The 17,354-nt window shown below is 43.1% G+C and overlaps 2 protein-coding genes across 2 annotated transcripts; one reads left to right on the top strand and one right to left on the bottom strand.

Annotated features, from left to right (window-relative positions):
- Positions 1–3,502: 3,502 nt before the first annotated feature.
- On the top strand, positions 3,503–3,881 carry ELOB (elongin B). Its single transcript, XM_009491056.2, is given in 3 exon segments — positions 3,503–3,541; positions 3,544–3,595; positions 3,598–3,881. Coding segments are annotated over 3 exon segments (375 nt in total).
- Positions 3,882–11,891: 8,010 nt separating this feature from the next.
- LOC104037186 (beta-microseminoprotein) lies at positions 11,892–15,683 on the bottom strand. Its single transcript, XM_009491055.2, has 4 exons — positions 15,654–15,683; positions 14,997–15,105; positions 12,749–12,854; positions 11,892–12,021 (listed from the first exon to the last, which is right to left on the bottom strand). The coding sequence occupies exons 1-4, from the start codon at positions 15,681–15,683 to the stop codon at positions 11,892–11,894; spliced, it is 375 nt and encodes a 124-aa protein (XP_009489330.2).
- Positions 15,684–17,354: the final 1,671 nt, after the last annotated feature.

Genomic DNA, 17,354 nt, shown 5'->3' on the forward strand with positions numbered 1-17,354 from the left:
CTTAAAGCATCTTGGATTGCAGACTTGAGAATGAAGAAACCAAATGCTTATGAAAACCTGCAATATTGAGCGAGTTGTCTATGGGATCTGTAGCAGTGCAGAGGCTGAACCTGTTTCCTGCTCACCTGCTTGGACCTCTCCTCTTGAGACAAACAAGGTTTTCCAGGTCAAATGTGTAACAAAGGAGTAGAGAGGATTCTCTGTTGTGCAGATGTAAACGAAGTTACCTTTTGGGGCTACAGCGTTAAGCATGTGTCTTCTGGGGGTTCCTCCGTTAAGGGAAGGTTAAGCTGTCCTAGCCTTGCTTGCCTAGCTGATGGCTGTGACTGGTGAGAAAGCTGATTACGTCTAAGACATGGAGACCGTGGCAGCTTGCTGCTTTCCCTCTATACCTTCTCCATTGGGGTCTGTTGTGCTGGAAGGGCTTGCAGCCCAGCTTTAGATATACTGGCTTAAGTAAAACAACTTCCTTCACTGGCTGTGGGGGTATGGCAGCAGTTAATGTATGGGTCTCCTCAGCTTGAGGTCTGTGAAGCGATGAGAGGAACGTCCAGCTCTGCCTTTCCCTGTTTATCTAGCTCCTGTGTCTGTTAGGGAAGTTGCCAAACTAAACTGGTCAAATAATGTAGCGGCTTGACTAAAATAGTGACTCTGTGCCAAGCTGGGGAGGCAATTCTGCCCTTGGAAGCTTTTGCCAATTAGAAGGATTTTAAGTCTTCTAAGGAGATGCCTGGAGTTGAAGAGTCTGGTCTGTGGTCCTTCCTCAAACCAGAGGGGTGCCTAGAGGGTGATTCCAGGTCACGAAGGCTCTGACTAAGGTATCAATTGCATAATTTGATTAAAACGTGCTCACATTGAAAACATCTCTTCAGTAACTTTTAGTGGCTTTAGACATGGTCTGCTGGTCATCTGTTGTTTCACCTTGTGTTTCCTGATTCAAAACTACATCAATATACTGCTTAATTACCAAACACTATGGTGGGCTTCAAAACTGGATTAAAGCATACAAATAAATCTGACCTGACTTCAAAACGGTTCGTGTCAATCTCTTTTAAAGAGAAGCTAGGAAGGGAAACTGATCTTTCTTCTGGCTCTGACAACTGATTGCCTCCTTTGTTAGCTGAACTCATGGGGGTGAGCCTTTAGGTAGGACCCTTAGCTGCATTCATGTGTGTGCCACTCTTGGGAAATCAAGTGGACTTAATGAAATTCAGTATTTTCCCCAAAAGTACTACCTCTGTGACCTGGCCCTTCTCTGTTAGAATATAGTTTGCTACTTATCAGAGGTGCAGCAGCATCTGTGTGGCCACCACTTGTGGTGAGTAGTACTGCCTTCCCTCTGTAGGAAGGATTAAAGATTGACTTCCTCATGCTTTTAGGTTATGTAAATGCACCCTGCCTACATTCTCTCCCTAATGTAAATTTTAAAAAGACATTTCTCTATTAACTCTCCCTTTCTTTCACCACTGGTCTGGGGTCTTTTGTATGTGTAGGGTTTTGTTTATTTTAAACTAAAACTACTTATTTAGCCTATGTGCATGCTCCCCTTTGTCCAGCTTGGCTGTGCATCTGAACACGCTCCCTTTGAAGCAAAAATTGAGTTCTCTAACTGCTGCTCATGCAGAAGGCCTGACTTTCTTTAAAATGTTCAGTAAAATGACATAATACAAATGCAGTGTAACACCTCCACTACCTTGAAGAGAAGTGAATGCTGCTTTTTCTGTCCTTTAGTACTAGGGTTGCAGAGGGGGTAGTTTTAGTATCGATCCACAAATTTATTTAGATCCCAGGGTCCCACTTGCCTTCAGCAGGAATTAACACTTCCATAAACCCTGTATCTGAGTCCAGAACAGCTCCCTCTTGTTTTGTTGGCTATGCTGCTCTTGTGACATCTCTCTGCTCCTTTCTTCCCCTCTCCTGGAGAACACTGCAAAGCATGGGGAACTCCAGCTGGAACAGGCACACATGCATGTCTGAGCTGGCATGACATGAAGTGAGTTAATGGCCATACTTAGATGACAGTGCCCCTGGGTCACAGCTCAGGTATGGATGAACCAGGCTCTGCTAGGCTGGAATAGCAGTGTCTGTCTTCCTGTTAGGAAAAAAAAAAAAATACTGGAAGAATGGAATTATTGCATCTGTTACTATCTTTGGTGTAATCTAGCTTGAATGACCGTACAAGGGATTAACTCTAGCCTAGATTTGTCATGGGAAAACTTGCATTTGCCAGGGATATCAAAGTGCAGATGGCAGAGAAAAACAAGGTTAAATATTTCCCCACTCCCCCCGTCTCTGACCTAGTGAGCAAGAGCTCTGCCTTCTTTCAGCAGTGCAAGCCTGCAGGTAGCTGCTTTCATCCAGAGGAGTGCCTTGCTCCACTTCTTGAGGGGGTTCTAACTGGGGGTGAGGGGAGCAGTAACTGCTCATGAACATCTGGAACTTGCCCCTCTCATCCCAAAGACAAGAGCAGCCCAAATCCCTGAAGTGCAGCTATTCTTCCAGGGGGCTGGGAGTAGGGCTTGGTGTCTGTGGGTGCAGATGGAGCCAGCCCCATGCTGACCCTGAACTTCTCTGTGGAACCAGTAGTGGCAGCTTTGGGAAGATGTCCTTGACTCTTAAGCATTTCAGAGCTGAAGTGAGCCTTTAGCCTCTGGGCTGTGACTTGTTCAGTATGTGACTAGCAACTACAGTGGCACTACCATAAAGTACTCCTAAGTGGCTGGGCTTTGAAGAGCTCCCTTTTAAGCTGATGCTACCAGCCCTAATTTTCACTGCCACTCTGCTCCTGTGTAAGTTTCTTCCACCCTCACCAAACTCTGAGGGAGAAGAGTTACTCTGAAGCTGAGTCTCTGCTATCAGCACTGGTGCTAGGCAATGAGCTATTTTGACAACTCACTTCCTGAAACTGGAGAAGGAGGCTAAAATATCTTAACACTGTCCATTAGTTTGACAACTCTCAACACTTCTGTATTTATCAACTTTCCTGTCTTTACTGAACATGTTAAGGAGCCAGGGAAGTTCTTGTCTCTTGCCTGACTAGAAACCAAGAAACCACAACCACTTTGTGTGCTACATTATCCTGTGCTCCATCCTTTCTGTGCTGACTGCAGTCAGAGTTGCATGCTTGGCTCCTGCTGGGGTCTTGGGTAGATGTGTGTGGCCCAAAGCAAGCTGGGGATGAAACTCTTTCAGGCAAGAAGCTAAAGTAACACAATTGCTCATTAACAGTGTTAAAATCTCTCTGCTAGGTGACATCTAGGTAGGAAGACAAAAGTAATGAAGTACTTAATAGCTGTGCTTGTGTAGAGCATGAGGATCATAGTCTGTCTAGAGGAGCAGCTCCCTGTAGGTATTTTTTTCCCCTCCTTGTCCCCATTGGATCCATTCACCTAATGACAGCTCTGTCTTGACTTCAGCTGTTCCTGAAAATACAGGTTCCTCACTAAGAGGACTGGAATCTGTTTCCCAGTGAAAGAGGACTGCAGGAGGCCCTAGGGTAGTGATGGATGTCTACTTGATGATTTGCTGTCACAAGACTGATGCCATCACATCTTCACTGATGTTAAAGAGATGACAACTGTGCATGAGTTGAAAAGGTGGTGGAGGGAATACTGAAGAGGCCACTGGAGGAGCAGCGGCTCTACAAAGATGACCAGCTGTTGGAAGATGATGATGACAATAGGACTTTGCTAGACTGTGGCTCAAGCAGCCAAAGCTGCCATTCTCATGTTCATGCCATGGTGGGCTTGGCTTTACTCAGACCTGGTAATGGAACCTTTGGACCATTGCGTATTGACCCCTTCTCAAGCACCTCAGAGCTGCCTGATGTTATGAAGTCACAGGAGTCTGGTAGCAGCTCTAGTGAACAAGCCTTGTGCTAAAACCAGCATCTCCTGTTTTGCCTCTTGCAGACAGGGTGCTGGTCTTGTCTATGTATCCTGCGTCCATCCACACCCTTCCAAATGTGTCCATTTGACCAATAAAGCATTGTAATTCAATTGCATGATATCAGTGTGCTGTAGTGTCCGAGCAGCCTGGACTGTTTCCTGGGATCCTTCTCTCAAATTAGCGCTAGAGGAGGAGGGTGGCAGCAGATACATGTGCTCCTCCTGAATTGTAAATGGCGTGTTCTGCCACTTGTGTTTTTCCAGCCAATGCCTGTGGCCTTATCAGCTCTGAGCTGCTAGGGTTTTTTTGGAGGAAAGAAGTGTTGCACAGTCTGTTGGTATACAAGCATTTGTTTCACTGTCTTCATTTTGACTTCTGACAGTAGTACCTCTGAGAAGTTTGGCTAGAAATCTTGGAGCACAGACATGCAGAAGGAACTTCTAGTCCTGCCTGTAGCAAAATCTTCAGGAAGACTATAACCTTAAGATCTGAGCAGAGGTAAAGTTAGCAAATAGAGCTTATTACCTCCAAAGTTAAGGGACGCTGCACTAATACAATGCACAACGATGAATTTCTAGAGTTGACGTGAAGTACAGTTACTGGCATGGACTGTTGAAAACCTCTGTCAACTGGGCAAAGATTTTTTTTCTTCAAAGTGTTAGGAGTTTACTTTCTGGCATCTGCTTTCTCTATTCTTGAAAGGCAAGAAAAATGTGGTGGGAAAAGGGCAGTATAGCCAGAAACTGATAGAATGAAACTGCAGTTTGAGAGGTTTGTAAGAAAGAAGTTGGGTACTATAGACATGAGATCAGTCCTATTATGCTATTAATGCTATCCTATTAATGCTTCTGCTGTTAAGAAAGCTTATGAAGTCACTTCTCTTCCCAAACAGAATTGACCTCAGCACTTTTTTTTTCTGTGAACCAGATTGTCTATTTCAGAACTAGTATTAGACTTTCCCTTTCATCCCTAGTGATTATTTCACAAGCCATCACATCTTACTCAACTCACTCTGTGCTGCACGGGGGAAACTCCTGGTTTTGCTCTGTGTTAACAATCAGAGGTGCTAATTCATCTATTCCCTCAGTGAAGCTCTGAAGAAGTGTTATTGTTAAGTTTTCATTCTCCTGTATCAAGGGTAATTCAGGCAGGCTAAGTTCAAAAAAACACTCTTAAAACTACTCAGACCTGTCCATGATATCTCCTTGGAAGTTTCTCTCTGTACTGATAGACTAAAGACGCTAAAATGCTGCTTACGTTCCTAAACCTCGCTGGAGCAAACAGAAATGGAGCTCAAGTCTGCCAGCTGAATCAGGATCTTGTGTTCTTTGTAGCTCTGACTTAATCCATCTGCTCCTTCCAGCACAGGAGCGCTGTGGCAGAACTAGAATGCCATCTAGTGACTGTAGTGAATTTATAGGAGAGAAAAAAAGAACAATATAAACAAAAACCTCAGCAACAACAGAAAAAGAGTTCCAGAGCTGTCATATGTGTAGATAAATAAGCTGCACCAATATAGCTGGGCTGTGTTTAGAGCAATCCGCTCGATCAAGCTCCTGATATTTCCCACTAGGCTTGCTGAAAACCTTGGGTCCTCTCTGAAATTCTTGGCTGGCAGTGAGCACCAAGCAAAGCATACAGGCATGCCACTCTCCATTTCTCATACAGTTTTGGTCATTTGAACTTTCAAACTCTCTACTGAAAAAGAGAGATAAGAGTCCCCCATTCAGAAGAGATACTTGGAAGAAAGTGAAGGGAGATGTTAATGAGCAGTATTGCCTGCTCAACCGAAATTATATCCTAAAACCATAGGCCTGAGACCAGCCATGTAGCCAAACCAGATGCTGAACTTCTAGGTGTTATGCTCACAAATGTCTCTGCCAGCATTCATAATAATGTTACAGAGTTGCTCTCTTATCTAATGCATTTGTATAATTTGCTGTTAATATTAGAGAATGATACTCTATGCTTTGAATGTACCCATTCAACACTCTGCCTTACACACTCAAATACTACAAACAGGAACAAACAACTGAGCTGGAAAAAAGAGACTTTTGTTAAATAATCCAGTCTATGACTTCAAGAGTCTAAAGAATTTTGGGTGAATACTGCACTAAGCTAGACCCCTGCTTACCTCTCCTTGGCCGTCACCTTTGGTACACAGGACAGCATCCCTTTGTCCAGGAGAAGGGCAAGAGCAGGAGAGCACCTCAATAAAATAAGATTTTGCAGCCCCCAGGAAGCTTCCTCCGTGTGTAGGACCTGGGAAGACTAAGGGATAGTGCTGTTAGGAGAGATCAAGCAAGTCCCAAAATAGGAACTAAAAAGGGAAGGCAAAGTGCCTCAGGGATCTGTTGAGACTGTAACTTGGCTCAGGGTAGCATGTTAGGGAAGCTACATGGTCCCAGGCTGGTATTTCAGCACAGTCCAGCTACAGTGTCCTTTGTACAGTGGACTGTGTTATACAGCTTAGGGAATGAATCCTTTCACAGTCTCTGAGCCATTATAGTTACCTGTTAAACAAAACTGCTTGTTTCTGTCTCTGTAGATTTGCCCCATCTTTAGCAGGCAAGGGCAGCAATGGAAGAAACCTCTGGAATTACAGTGGAGAAAATACTGAGATATTTTGAAGTAGGTTATCATCTCGTGGTGCCGAAGGACTGCAGTTTATCAGTGCATAATGGAAATCTACTTGAAGTATTGACTATACAAAAGCACTGAAGCCCTGGAGAAGTGTAAAAAGCATGGGTCAGTGGCTGAGACCTAAATGCTGAAAGAAATGAAATGTGAAACAGAATTTTTGGGGGTGGGGAGAAGTGTTAAAGTAACCTGGCTTTGCTCAGTATTTTACATTGGTCATATGACTTGTGTGTTCTGGAGTTTCATGTAAATACCTATTATAAAGCCAGTCAGTTTGCCCTAAAATAAACCATAACTTGGTCCAGGGAAACATGCACACAAGAATAGATTTGAACAGAAGCGTTCAGGCTTTCAAAAGGTGCCAAGGCAAACTTTCCTGCATACCAACAGATGAGTTAACTAAGAGTAAAGTGAACAAGCAAAATAATCATGAACTGAATTTATCTATGTTTTTAAAATTGGCATGAAGCAGAATGTGAGCTGCAAATCTCTAGCTTCTTTGGTATGCATAATGTAAATGAGATGCACTTTTCTTGTTTATGATTAAGTTGGATTTTATGTTTAAGATTGGGGCAAAAATCTAGAGGGACCAGTGCCAGCTATCTGAAACAGCCTTCAGGGCTAGTGGGAGAGCTGCGTGCTACCAGGTGGAGAGCAGGAAACTGCAGGTAAGAGAGCACACAATCTCTTCTGCTCTGCCTGGGCTGTGTTGCCTCCCAAGGTTCTGCAGAGTCTCTTAAACCTTTAACTCGTCAGGACAACTGAGGAAACTTTTATGTGAATGTTTCTTTTCCACTCTGCAGAGCTAGTGGTGTTACGGTCTAAGGCTTTGAGGGTGAGGGGGATGTATTCTTTGCATGGGACTCTAGCTTTGTGTATTAAAGTAGTGAAATGCCAAGACAAAACATCCCTTAGCAAAAGTGGGAAGAGCAAAGCAGAGCTTTGTATGCTCTATCTCTGCTTTCTCAATTTTGAAGGTTTTGTCATCCTCCCACAGCTAGGCTCCTTGCTACAGAAGGGAGCCAAGTCCCTGCTGTGCTTCTGGTGTTCCAAAACTAGATGCAATAGGCAACATCATCTGTTTCCATGTTGAAACTTGGAGCAGATAAGAGAAGAGCAGACTGCTCCCTGGACGATTTTTAGATTAGACATGAAATGAGTCTTTCCAACTTCTGCATAACAGACAGGATAGAACCACATATTGTAACAAGACTTCGCAGATGGTGGAGAAAGGTGCTTGCGTGGATTTAAAATGTGGTTAAATAGGTCTGGATCATGTAGGAGTGCCGGTAAGGCTGGCTTTTCTGGAATTTGGGTGCATAGGTCTACTCAGCCTTAAAAAGGAAAGTAAATCTTTGATCACAGCTTACATAGGACTTGGTGTTCTCTGTGGACGTGCCTTACAACTGAATCTGGAAGTCTCTTGCAGACAAAGACATCCATAGAATGGTTTGAGTTGGAAGGGACCTTTAAAGATAATCTAGTTCTGCTCCACCTGCTGTGGGCAAGTACATCAACAACCACTAGATCAGGTTGCTCATAGCCCGGTCCAACCTGACCTTGAACACTCCTAGCGATGGGGTATCCACAACTTACCTGGGCAACCTGTTCCAGTGTCTCACCACCCTCATAGTAGAGAATTTTTTCCTTGTATCTAATCTGAATATACCCTCTTTTAGTTTAAAACCTTTACCCTTTGTCCTACTGCTACAGGCCCTGGTAAAAAGTCTCCCTCCATCTATGCTGCTACCCTTCCTGTGTCACCTCCTTTGGTGGAAACTAGAAATAGTAACCTTACAATTCCCATGCACCATAGTGCAATAGTTTCTCAAAGTATTTCCTAGTCCTCTAACATTCACCCTGAAGTGTTGGAGTCTGTGCTAGGCATGGTGTCATTAGAAGATGCCTTCGTACGTGCTTTCCCTTAGCACAGGCATGCAAAGGGAGGTAAACAGGCCCATGGCCTAGCTGCTAATAGGGACAGTGTCTCCAAAGCAATGTCACTGAATGTGGATAGATTGTTTTGTGAATGGTGAGTCTTAAGCTTTCCAAGCAGTTGCGAGTGGGAAGCGGAAACAGAAGAGGCACGCTAGTATTTCTGCTTGCAGTCATTGTGTCAGCCACTTTTCCCAAGAAACACATGTGCTTTGTGGCAGGTGAATAGTGATTGTATGCGCAAGTATGTGGCTGCAGTTCCAAAATGGTTCTAACCCAACTTCAGCATCCTTGGCAGGTGCTGAAGGGGCTGAACCCGGTCATCCAGAACAATGAGTTGGACCAGAACACTGGAAAACAAAATTTTGGTGCTAGGGTAAGGATGGCAGTAGCTAGAGGTAATTAGGAAAATAACAGCTTGCACAGGCACTGGATTAAACCAACTGGCTGGAGTCTGAGGTAAAGACAGCTTATTACTGCAAGAGCAAACCTAGTAAGAAGACAAGCTCCTCTTTGTGGGTGGGTCTCAAACAGCACCTGCTGCCAGGATGGCAATGACACAGAGAAAAATCTCTTTTATGCTGTATAAAAAAGGCTGAAGACTACTACACAAGCCCCAAAATAATGTGGTCACACTCCATTCCACTATAGCAAATCAGCATGGCCTCACAAATGCCTATCTCCTCTTGGCAGGCAAACTTTTTTGCTCTCTTTCATTGGATATTGGGACAGGCTGTGAATCTGAATGTTCTACCTGCTGTAAACTGCAAGATTCATATCTGAGAACACGAATCCTGTCTGTACACACATAGCAACTTTAAGATAAGGGATAGAATAATGGCTTGTTTTTTAAACTTCCTCTCATAGCCTTGTTGCTTGGGTAGAGTCCGTCTGAAATGACTCAGGAGTTGTAATGCTCCCAGCCTTTGGACAATTTCCAGACATTACTTAATGGGATGCCTCATCCGCTTCTACTCTGAGAGTACTGAAACTGGCAAACTTAAGCACACAGCGAGGAGCCCAGGGTAAATGGATTTCAGTGGACTTCATTCTGTTTCAGATCAGATTGTGATCTGCAGCAGAAGAGAAAAGACCGGTGCCCTTGAACAACTGGAGAAAAAGAAATTAGCAGACTTTAGTGATGCAGAAAAGGAATTAACTGAGGAAGGGAAAAAATGGCCTCCTCTTTTGGAAGACTGCACAGAACTTGACCTCTTGTATACAGAGACCCTAAACAACAAAGCTCAGCTTCAGTCAAATACAGGTCACAATTCCAGACTCACCAACACTTTCAGTTTAGGCTATGGTACTGCAGAAAAGGAATAATTCAGGGGTTCAGAAGCAGGTGTTTCCATACTGAACTTGGAATATCTCTGCAAATACTGAGAAAGTTTATACCACTGCCTTCAGAAATGTCATCAGAGCACATTGCTTTTTGGTTACTGTTATATTCTTAGTCTTTGTATTACCTAGCTTGTAGTCTTCCTGAATATAATTATGAAGTCTGGATCTTATTTTTGACTAGTTCTATGAAATCGTTCCTTATCACTAAGGGACAACTGATCAAGATGGATACAAATCATGTGCCTAAACAGTTGGTTACAAAGCTTGTTCCACAATGCACTGTAATTGACTATCTGCCCCAATACACCACAAGCAGGTCCCAGTAGCTTCCAGATATGGGTACATGTTAGGAAAAAACCCTAATTCAGCAGTCAGTTTCAAGTCAGTTTGGAGGTAAACTACAAAATAAATAGGTGTTGTAACAGACAAATTGTCAAACTAGCTCTGGTATGTGATCAAAATCCCACTGTCTAAAGGTAGTAAGGGAAGAGGTATCTTTTGTTCTCAAACTAAGGTATTTTGGGTGTTAAGCTCTGAACTTCTACATACAGCATCTTCCTGGGCTTCACAAGAACATAAGTTCAGTTACAACCTAATCTTGCATGTGTTCCTGGGCAGCCTGTTGACACCTGCCTTATCTGATGTGGGGCACAAGACCTCAACCAGTGTTGCACATTTTTTGGTAGCCTAGAAAAGAGAAAGTAGGACAGATGCAGCTCAAATAATGCAGAACCCTCTTACCTTTTTCCCAGTAGATGTAATTGTTACTGCTCTTGATGCAAGTGCCTTTTGGGCTTTGTGACATCTTTAGTCTATTTGCACAATGACATTAGCAGCTTTGACTTGTAAACTGCTGTATAAAGGATGTTACGGTGGGCCCTCTTCTGACAGAGCATGTAGCAGACAACTTAAAAAAAAAAAAAAAAAAAGCGTAACCAACAGGGTTGCCTTCCTGGGGAAGGAAGAAGGGAAGCAGAGGTGGAATAAATCACTGGAGTGTAATTCCTAGGGTCATGTGTTGCTTACCAGAGCACATGTTGTCAAGTGAGCTGACAGGAGCTGAGGTTTGCCTTGCCCCTGCAGACAGCAAGACTGGGCCCTGCTGACAAGGTGTGTGCTCATTCCATAACTTGAAATGAGGAACTATGGAAGCTCTGACACACTCTTTCTGTTACAGGGAAGTAGAGTATGGAGACATAGGATGCTTATAGTCACTCATGGAAAGAGGCAACTGAACAAATGTACCCGTAAAGATTATGAAGCAGCGCCCCAAGGGAGAGTTTATACCAGCACGTGTATCCCTCTCAGTTATTATTTGTGGATTTGCTGAGCTGCTTCCCTTTTTGATTCCAGTCCAGATCAGTCTCTCAGCCACAATCCTGCCCACTGGCTAATTTAGTAACTTGAATTTCTTAAAGGTTAATCTGAATAAAGGACCCTTTCTTTTACCCAAGCCTCAGGTTGAGGACTGGGTCTGCTGTGCTGTGGGTGCAATGGAAGTATAATGCTGGGTTAGACTGGATAGCTGGTGGCTCTTGCAGCCCATAGGTTGGTCAGTCTCCAGGGAACCATACGGGATAAAAGATCATCATATAAGGCATTGTCCTAGAAAAGAGAGCGTTCAGAAAGATTTTTAAGTTGCTTTTCATTTCTTTCCCATGTTTTTTGGAATGTTAATTCTTTAGGTTTCCATCCTCAAAGAAGAAAATAAGTCACATGAATTTCTGATTCTTCATCTGATTTTATTTTAGCTTTAAGATACAGTTGTGCACAGATAACAGAATATATACTCCCTGACACTGAAGTGTGACTGGAGAAGAATTAAACTTAGCTACTGAGGATGCTTAAAAATGTTGGCTTTAATTTCTGCTGTCAAGGAAGGAACAAGTCATTTCTTTCTTCATGGGAAAGCAGAAGGCAGGGAAACCGAGAGTCTTTTGTGAGTAGAGATTCAGTTTCATTATGTGTTAGGTTTTATGAGTAGATTTCACTCAACAGCTGCATTTTTCAGTGTGTTTGAATTTGAGAGAGAGAACCCTTAAAACAAAAAAGTAAATATCCTCCAAATCCACCATCCTCCTCTGTTAGCCCACCCACTCCTTGACTGGACATTCTTTTGAGTGATCATCTTTCTCCACTACTTTATAAATGCAGATGTCCTTGTTGAAAATGCTTACACACTTTTCTTCATCGTAGCTAACTGGTCTTACAAAGCTGTCATTGGGAAAAGAAAGACAAAGAGGTGATGAGAACAAGAAGTAAACAGCTTCCATTTCAGATGGTTGAAAAGTATAGACTTTCAATATGAAAAGTTTACACTGAGGAGGTGTTCAGGAGCAGAAAAAGGAACTCGCACAAAGCTCCCAGCTCAAAAGTTACTTAGCCTGCTGCTTAAGCAGGATTAGGGCAGTTGTCATTTAGTGATCTGATTTACACCCAAGGGATGTTTGTTGTGTTTATTTGCTACTCAAATATCATTGATTTTTCTTTTCAGCCACAATATGGAACAGGAATTGCATGAGTGGTTGGGTGTCGCTATAGTAAAAATTACAGGCAAGCCAGTGTATCTTGAGCTGCTTCTCAGAGTAAAGAGGGCTATGTGTGGCTTTGGGAAGATCTGGGTTAGGAGCAGTAGAAAATTCTTAAGTAACTATGTATTCTCTCTTGAATCAGTGTCTTGCCTCAAATCTTAGCCCCAAGAAGAATAAAGTCCTCTTTTTAAATCAAGAATCATTTTTTAAACATGAGCTATATTTGTCAGAGAAACTTCTTGCATGCTCAGTGATGATGATGTTGGATTAATGGATAACTTTGTGATATGAAGTGAGTGAGAGAAGGGTCACAGCTGTTTCTCAGGGACCTCTGTGTGAAGGGAAGTCCTTCGTGCTATATCATGGCAGTGGAGGAAAACCCCCACTCCCCACTGTTGCTCTGAACTCACCTCGAGCAGCACTCGATTCCCGCCCCAGAACAGAAGCAGTCATAGCAGTCTGCATTCCTCCAGTGGGAGCCAAATTCATGCAGCTCTCCATTCCCATCATGGCAGCCTGAAAACATAGTGTGCAAGCAGTCTGCAGTGTCAGACCTATTGCACTAACAACACTATGTTTGTACAAAATGGGTGGGGATCTTCATTGGCTTTTTACAATAACATCCCTATCTGGCAAACACTGAGGGTCCCCAAGAGAGCAGGACTGCTACTATTCTAATGCATGGAGAAGAGTATCCTGTGTCCCTCTGTTTCCTGTGGTTCCCAGGAGTGTTGGGTTTCCTGCAGTAGCTCATCTTTCAGGACAGGAATCGGAACACCCAGCAGAAAGACAGCTAGGCACAGGCCTGGTCAGAATTAAGAAAAGGCTTTGACTTCCTCCCTCATTAACACCAACTATTGTTGACTCCTCATTTAGAGCAAGACTGCTTGCTCTAGATTTACTTCCCGGAAAACTTTTCCCAATCCTCAGCTGCAGTAAGAAAGCACATAATGGGTAAAAAGTTCTTTTCCAACAGTCATGCAATTGCAGGCGACACCAAGCTGAGTGGTGTGGTTGACATGTCTGAGGGATGGGATGCCATCCAGAGGGACCTGGACAAGCTTGAGAGGCGGGCTCATGTGAACCTCATGAGGTTCAACAAGGTCAAGTGCAAGGCTCTGCACCTAGTGCAAGCCCTGGTTTGCTGGGGGATGAAGGGATTGAGAGCAGCCCTGCAGAGAAGGACTTGGGGGTACTGGTGGATGAAAAGCTGGACATGAGCTAGCAATGTGCGGTCACAGCCCACAAGGCAAAAATGTATCCTGGGCTGCATCAAAAGAAGCGTGGCCAGCAGGTCAAGGGAGGTGATTTTGCCCCTCTGCTCTGGTGGGACCCCACCTGGAGTACTGCATCCAGCTCTGGAGCCCTCAGCACAAGAAGGACATGGACCTGTTGGAGGAGGTCCAGAGGAGGGCCACAAAAATGGTCCGAGGGCTGGAGCACCTCTCCTACAAGGACAGGCTGAGAGAGTTGGGGTTGTTCAGCCTGGAGAAGAGAAGGCTGCGGGGAGACCCTATTGCGGCCTTTCAGTACTTAAAGGGGGCCTACAGGAAAGATGGGGACAAACTTTTTAGCAGAGCCTGTTGTGATAGGACAAGGGGTAATGGTTTTAAACTAGGTAATGGTTTTAAACTAAAGGAGGGTATATTTAGACTAGATATAAGGAAGATATTTTTTACAGTGAGGGTGGTGAAGCACTGGCACAGGTTGCCCAGAGAGGTGGTAATGCTGTCTCTGGCAACATTCAAGGTCAGGTTGGATGGGGCTCTGAGCAACCTGATCTAGTTGAAGATGTCCCAGCTCACATGAGCAGGGGTTGGACTAGATGACCTTAAAGGTCCCTTCCAACCAAAACTATTCTATGAATAGACTTCCTAAATGAGTGATCTGGAAAGCAGGACTTTATGAGGACAGGACAACACAGAGTAGAGGATTTGGGGGTTCTAGGTTGTGTCTTTGCCTATAAATATGTTCTGTTTCTTTGGCAATGCTAAGTAACTTTTCTAGTAGGAGCAGCAGCTTTCCCAGAAAAAGCTATATTTTGGGGCACTCAGTTTATTTTGCATACTGGCACACATCAGTGCTTCTTGTGTCCAAATAATTGCATGTTTCTTTTGAGCACTTATTTTCCTGCACCTCCACTCTCCTGTAGACTGATAGACTGTGTTCAGGAAGAGCAGTCCCAGACCCAAGGGGAGCACCCATTCTCTTCTTAAGAACTTTCTTTGGGACAGGGAAACAACTAATGAGTAAACTGACCAATGTGCTGAACATCTGCTAATCTGTTTCCTGCTTTATACTGACCACACACACAGAGAAAAGCCCTTCTCCTCCCTTCTCTGTATTTCTAAATATGCTGCCATAGTGAAAACATGTATTATTACTTCATGCAGATTTATAAACTAAGCCCATGCTATTTCCCTGGACAAAATTAATTTGTAATTTGGCCTGTGTGATGCTTCTCAGATAAACTCTTCTTTTTTATAGCATATTATGAATTCCCTGCTCTCCATACCACATTTTGCCCTCATTTCCTAGTGATTTCTCTCCACTGTTTCCACTTATTTCTAAATTGTGATAAATTGCACCAAATGGACAAATAAAATCAGGCGGTGCTTGTGGTGATGTCTGTCAAGTTGAGGACATTTGATTCCTTACCTACGGCCTTGCCATCAGACACCTCTGCCTCCAATGGCTGAAAGAAGCAATCGGCGTCGGACACTGTCACACTAATGGCAAGAACAAGAAGGCAGGCCAAGATGGTTTTCTGAACAAGAAAGCAGAATTAATGCAAATATTTAAGTAACTATTAAGATGTCTTGATGATAAATACTACCATTAGAAACAGGAAAATACATTGTGTTTTGCAGTTTAGACACTTTAACACACAGTCAGGAATATTGAGTCATTTAGAAGGAGTAGAGGCAGCGCATCATTGGGGGTGAGGGGGGAAATCTGCCTTTCCAAGCTGTTAAAATCAAGCATTGCCTAATACAGTACTGAGACTCAGATACTGTTTGTGAAAGGAGTGTGTTCTATTCCTTTCCCCTCCCTGTTCATTTTTCTTGTCATTATTTTCTACATAAGATTGGTAACCAACTGTCTCTGCCACTAATGTCACTCATAGTTGTAAAAACTTCACTGGAGTCTGAAGAACCCACTGGATGTTTCACCCTAATATTGAAGGATCAGGAACAAACTGAAGAACTTCAGGTGAAGTTGAACCCCCAAGATTTGGCCCTGTTTTGAGCAGGAGGTTGGACCAAATGACCTGCAGGTGTCCCTTCCAACCTAGATAATTCTATATCTTCTGACCTTTGTCAGCAGCTTTTTCTGAAAGTTCATCTTGAATTCCTCAGCGAGTCCCTTATCCTTCGATATTAGTTTAAAATGTTTGAAGGCCTTTCACTGGGGCTATGAAGGAAATAAGTGCAAGAACTCTAGGGTGAAATTAACTGTGATGAATTTAAAATCTTGGTAAGAGAGGAAAGGTAGACCAGGAATAAACAATGACATACCCACACATGTATATTGTATTTAACATGGCTTTTTTGGACAGAGTAGAACTGGTGACTTGTAAAAACAAGTCATATCTGAGACATGGGAGGAGGGAAAACTAGCATTTAATTTTTCAGAGGAGAGGTCAAAACCCACAGAGCTGCAAATGAGTGAAAATCAAGATAACATTTTTGAGTTTAACTAAATGTTCAGACATTATCCAGACTTTTCACAAAAATTAAGGCCAGTTCTATGTTGAGGCACAGCAGAGCTGCCTTCTGCCAGAGAGGAGATTGCCTCCAAACATTACAAGTGAAAACAGGTTATAATAAAAAGCCTTAGCTGAAGTCCTATTAGGCATCTCCTGCCATATACATGCTGATAACTTTTACCCAAGGTTCTTACCTGCCTGTGCCTATCTGTCTGACTTTTTATGTCTCAACACACAGAATTTCTACTTTCTCTGAGTTGTTTAGATTTCTGAGTAATGAGATAAATCCATCAGAACCTCCTTTAAAATATATAGCAAAATACCATAGTCTTTTACAGTATAAGATGTAAGGACTCACCATTCTTGCAGAATTATGAGGCTTCCAGTAAGGTGACAACCTGTAAGAAGCTCACCTTCTCAGAGAACTTTATATAGAGGGAATTTAGGATACCAGACCTTGAGCAAACTGAACATACATGAATAAGTCCAATAAGGTTTCTGCAAAATGACTTCATGGGGTGGACATTATTAAAATAAGCCAATTATATACAGGAGGGTTTGGTTCTGAAAGGCACTGAAGAAATAGGTGTGGCTTTTGTGCCACACCAGATGTGGAAGGCAGTTATGGGAGGTACTTAAAAAGGAATTTCAAGCCTTGAAGGAATATTAGCACTCACCCTGAGAAACCCATTAGAGACGTGGATGTCACAACAAAATTTGTATGCTTAGTTTGAACCATCTAGGTTTTAAGAGATGAACTTTGAACAATCATTCAGCTTTCTTGTTCATCAGCTGAAGATGAAAGAAGGCTTTTGTGGAAAAGGAGCAGTGGTTGGAAGAGTTGTAAAGCAGGATTTCTGTGCAGAGTGGCTGGCATCTGTAGGCCCTTAGAAAAGGGTCCTAGGTAACCATTTTCTTCCTTGTTCAGTTTTCCACCATGTAGAAGACCCATATGCTCAGGTCCTCTGTGAGTGGGGAAAAAAAATAGGTATTGTATATTTTCATCCTTGTAGCTGGGAAGAAATGGTCCCTTTTCTGCATGGACTCTTTCCAGCTGTATGTGTCAGGGAGAGACCTGCTTTCCAAATGCTTACGACAGTGATTTGATAGCAAAGGAGTCAAGTACAGTCCCCTTTTGCTTAGCTTTGATCTAGTTTGCTCAAATATTGCAAACTGTGTAGCCCTGGTAGGGGAAGAAGTTTTCCCCTTATTACCAGGGCTACACAGTTTTCAATACTTGAACTAAATACCCTGGCTGCCTAATTGTGTTGCCTTATTGTGTGGGTTTGAGAGTTGAGGTTGAACTC

The sequence above is a fragment of the Pelecanus crispus genome, chromosome 10 (genome assembly GCF_030463565.1).
Source record: "Pelecanus crispus isolate bPelCri1 chromosome 10, bPelCri1.pri, whole genome shotgun sequence".
NCBI lineage: Eukaryota > Metazoa > Chordata > Aves > Pelecaniformes > Pelecanidae > Pelecanus > Pelecanus crispus.

Coding starts and splice junctions, on each gene's coding strand:
- LOC104037186 (XM_009491055.2), bottom strand. CDS start 15,683: ATGAACTTTCAGAAAAAGCTGCTGACAAAG. Junction 15,106..15,653: donor AGAAAAAGCTGCTGACAAAG/GTCAGAAGATAT, acceptor TTTCTTGTTCAG/AAAACCATCTTGGCCTGCCT. Junction 12,022..12,748: donor GGAATCGAGTGCTGCTCGAG/GTGAGTTCAGAG, acceptor TCCCAATGACAG/CTTTGTAAGACCAGTTAGCT.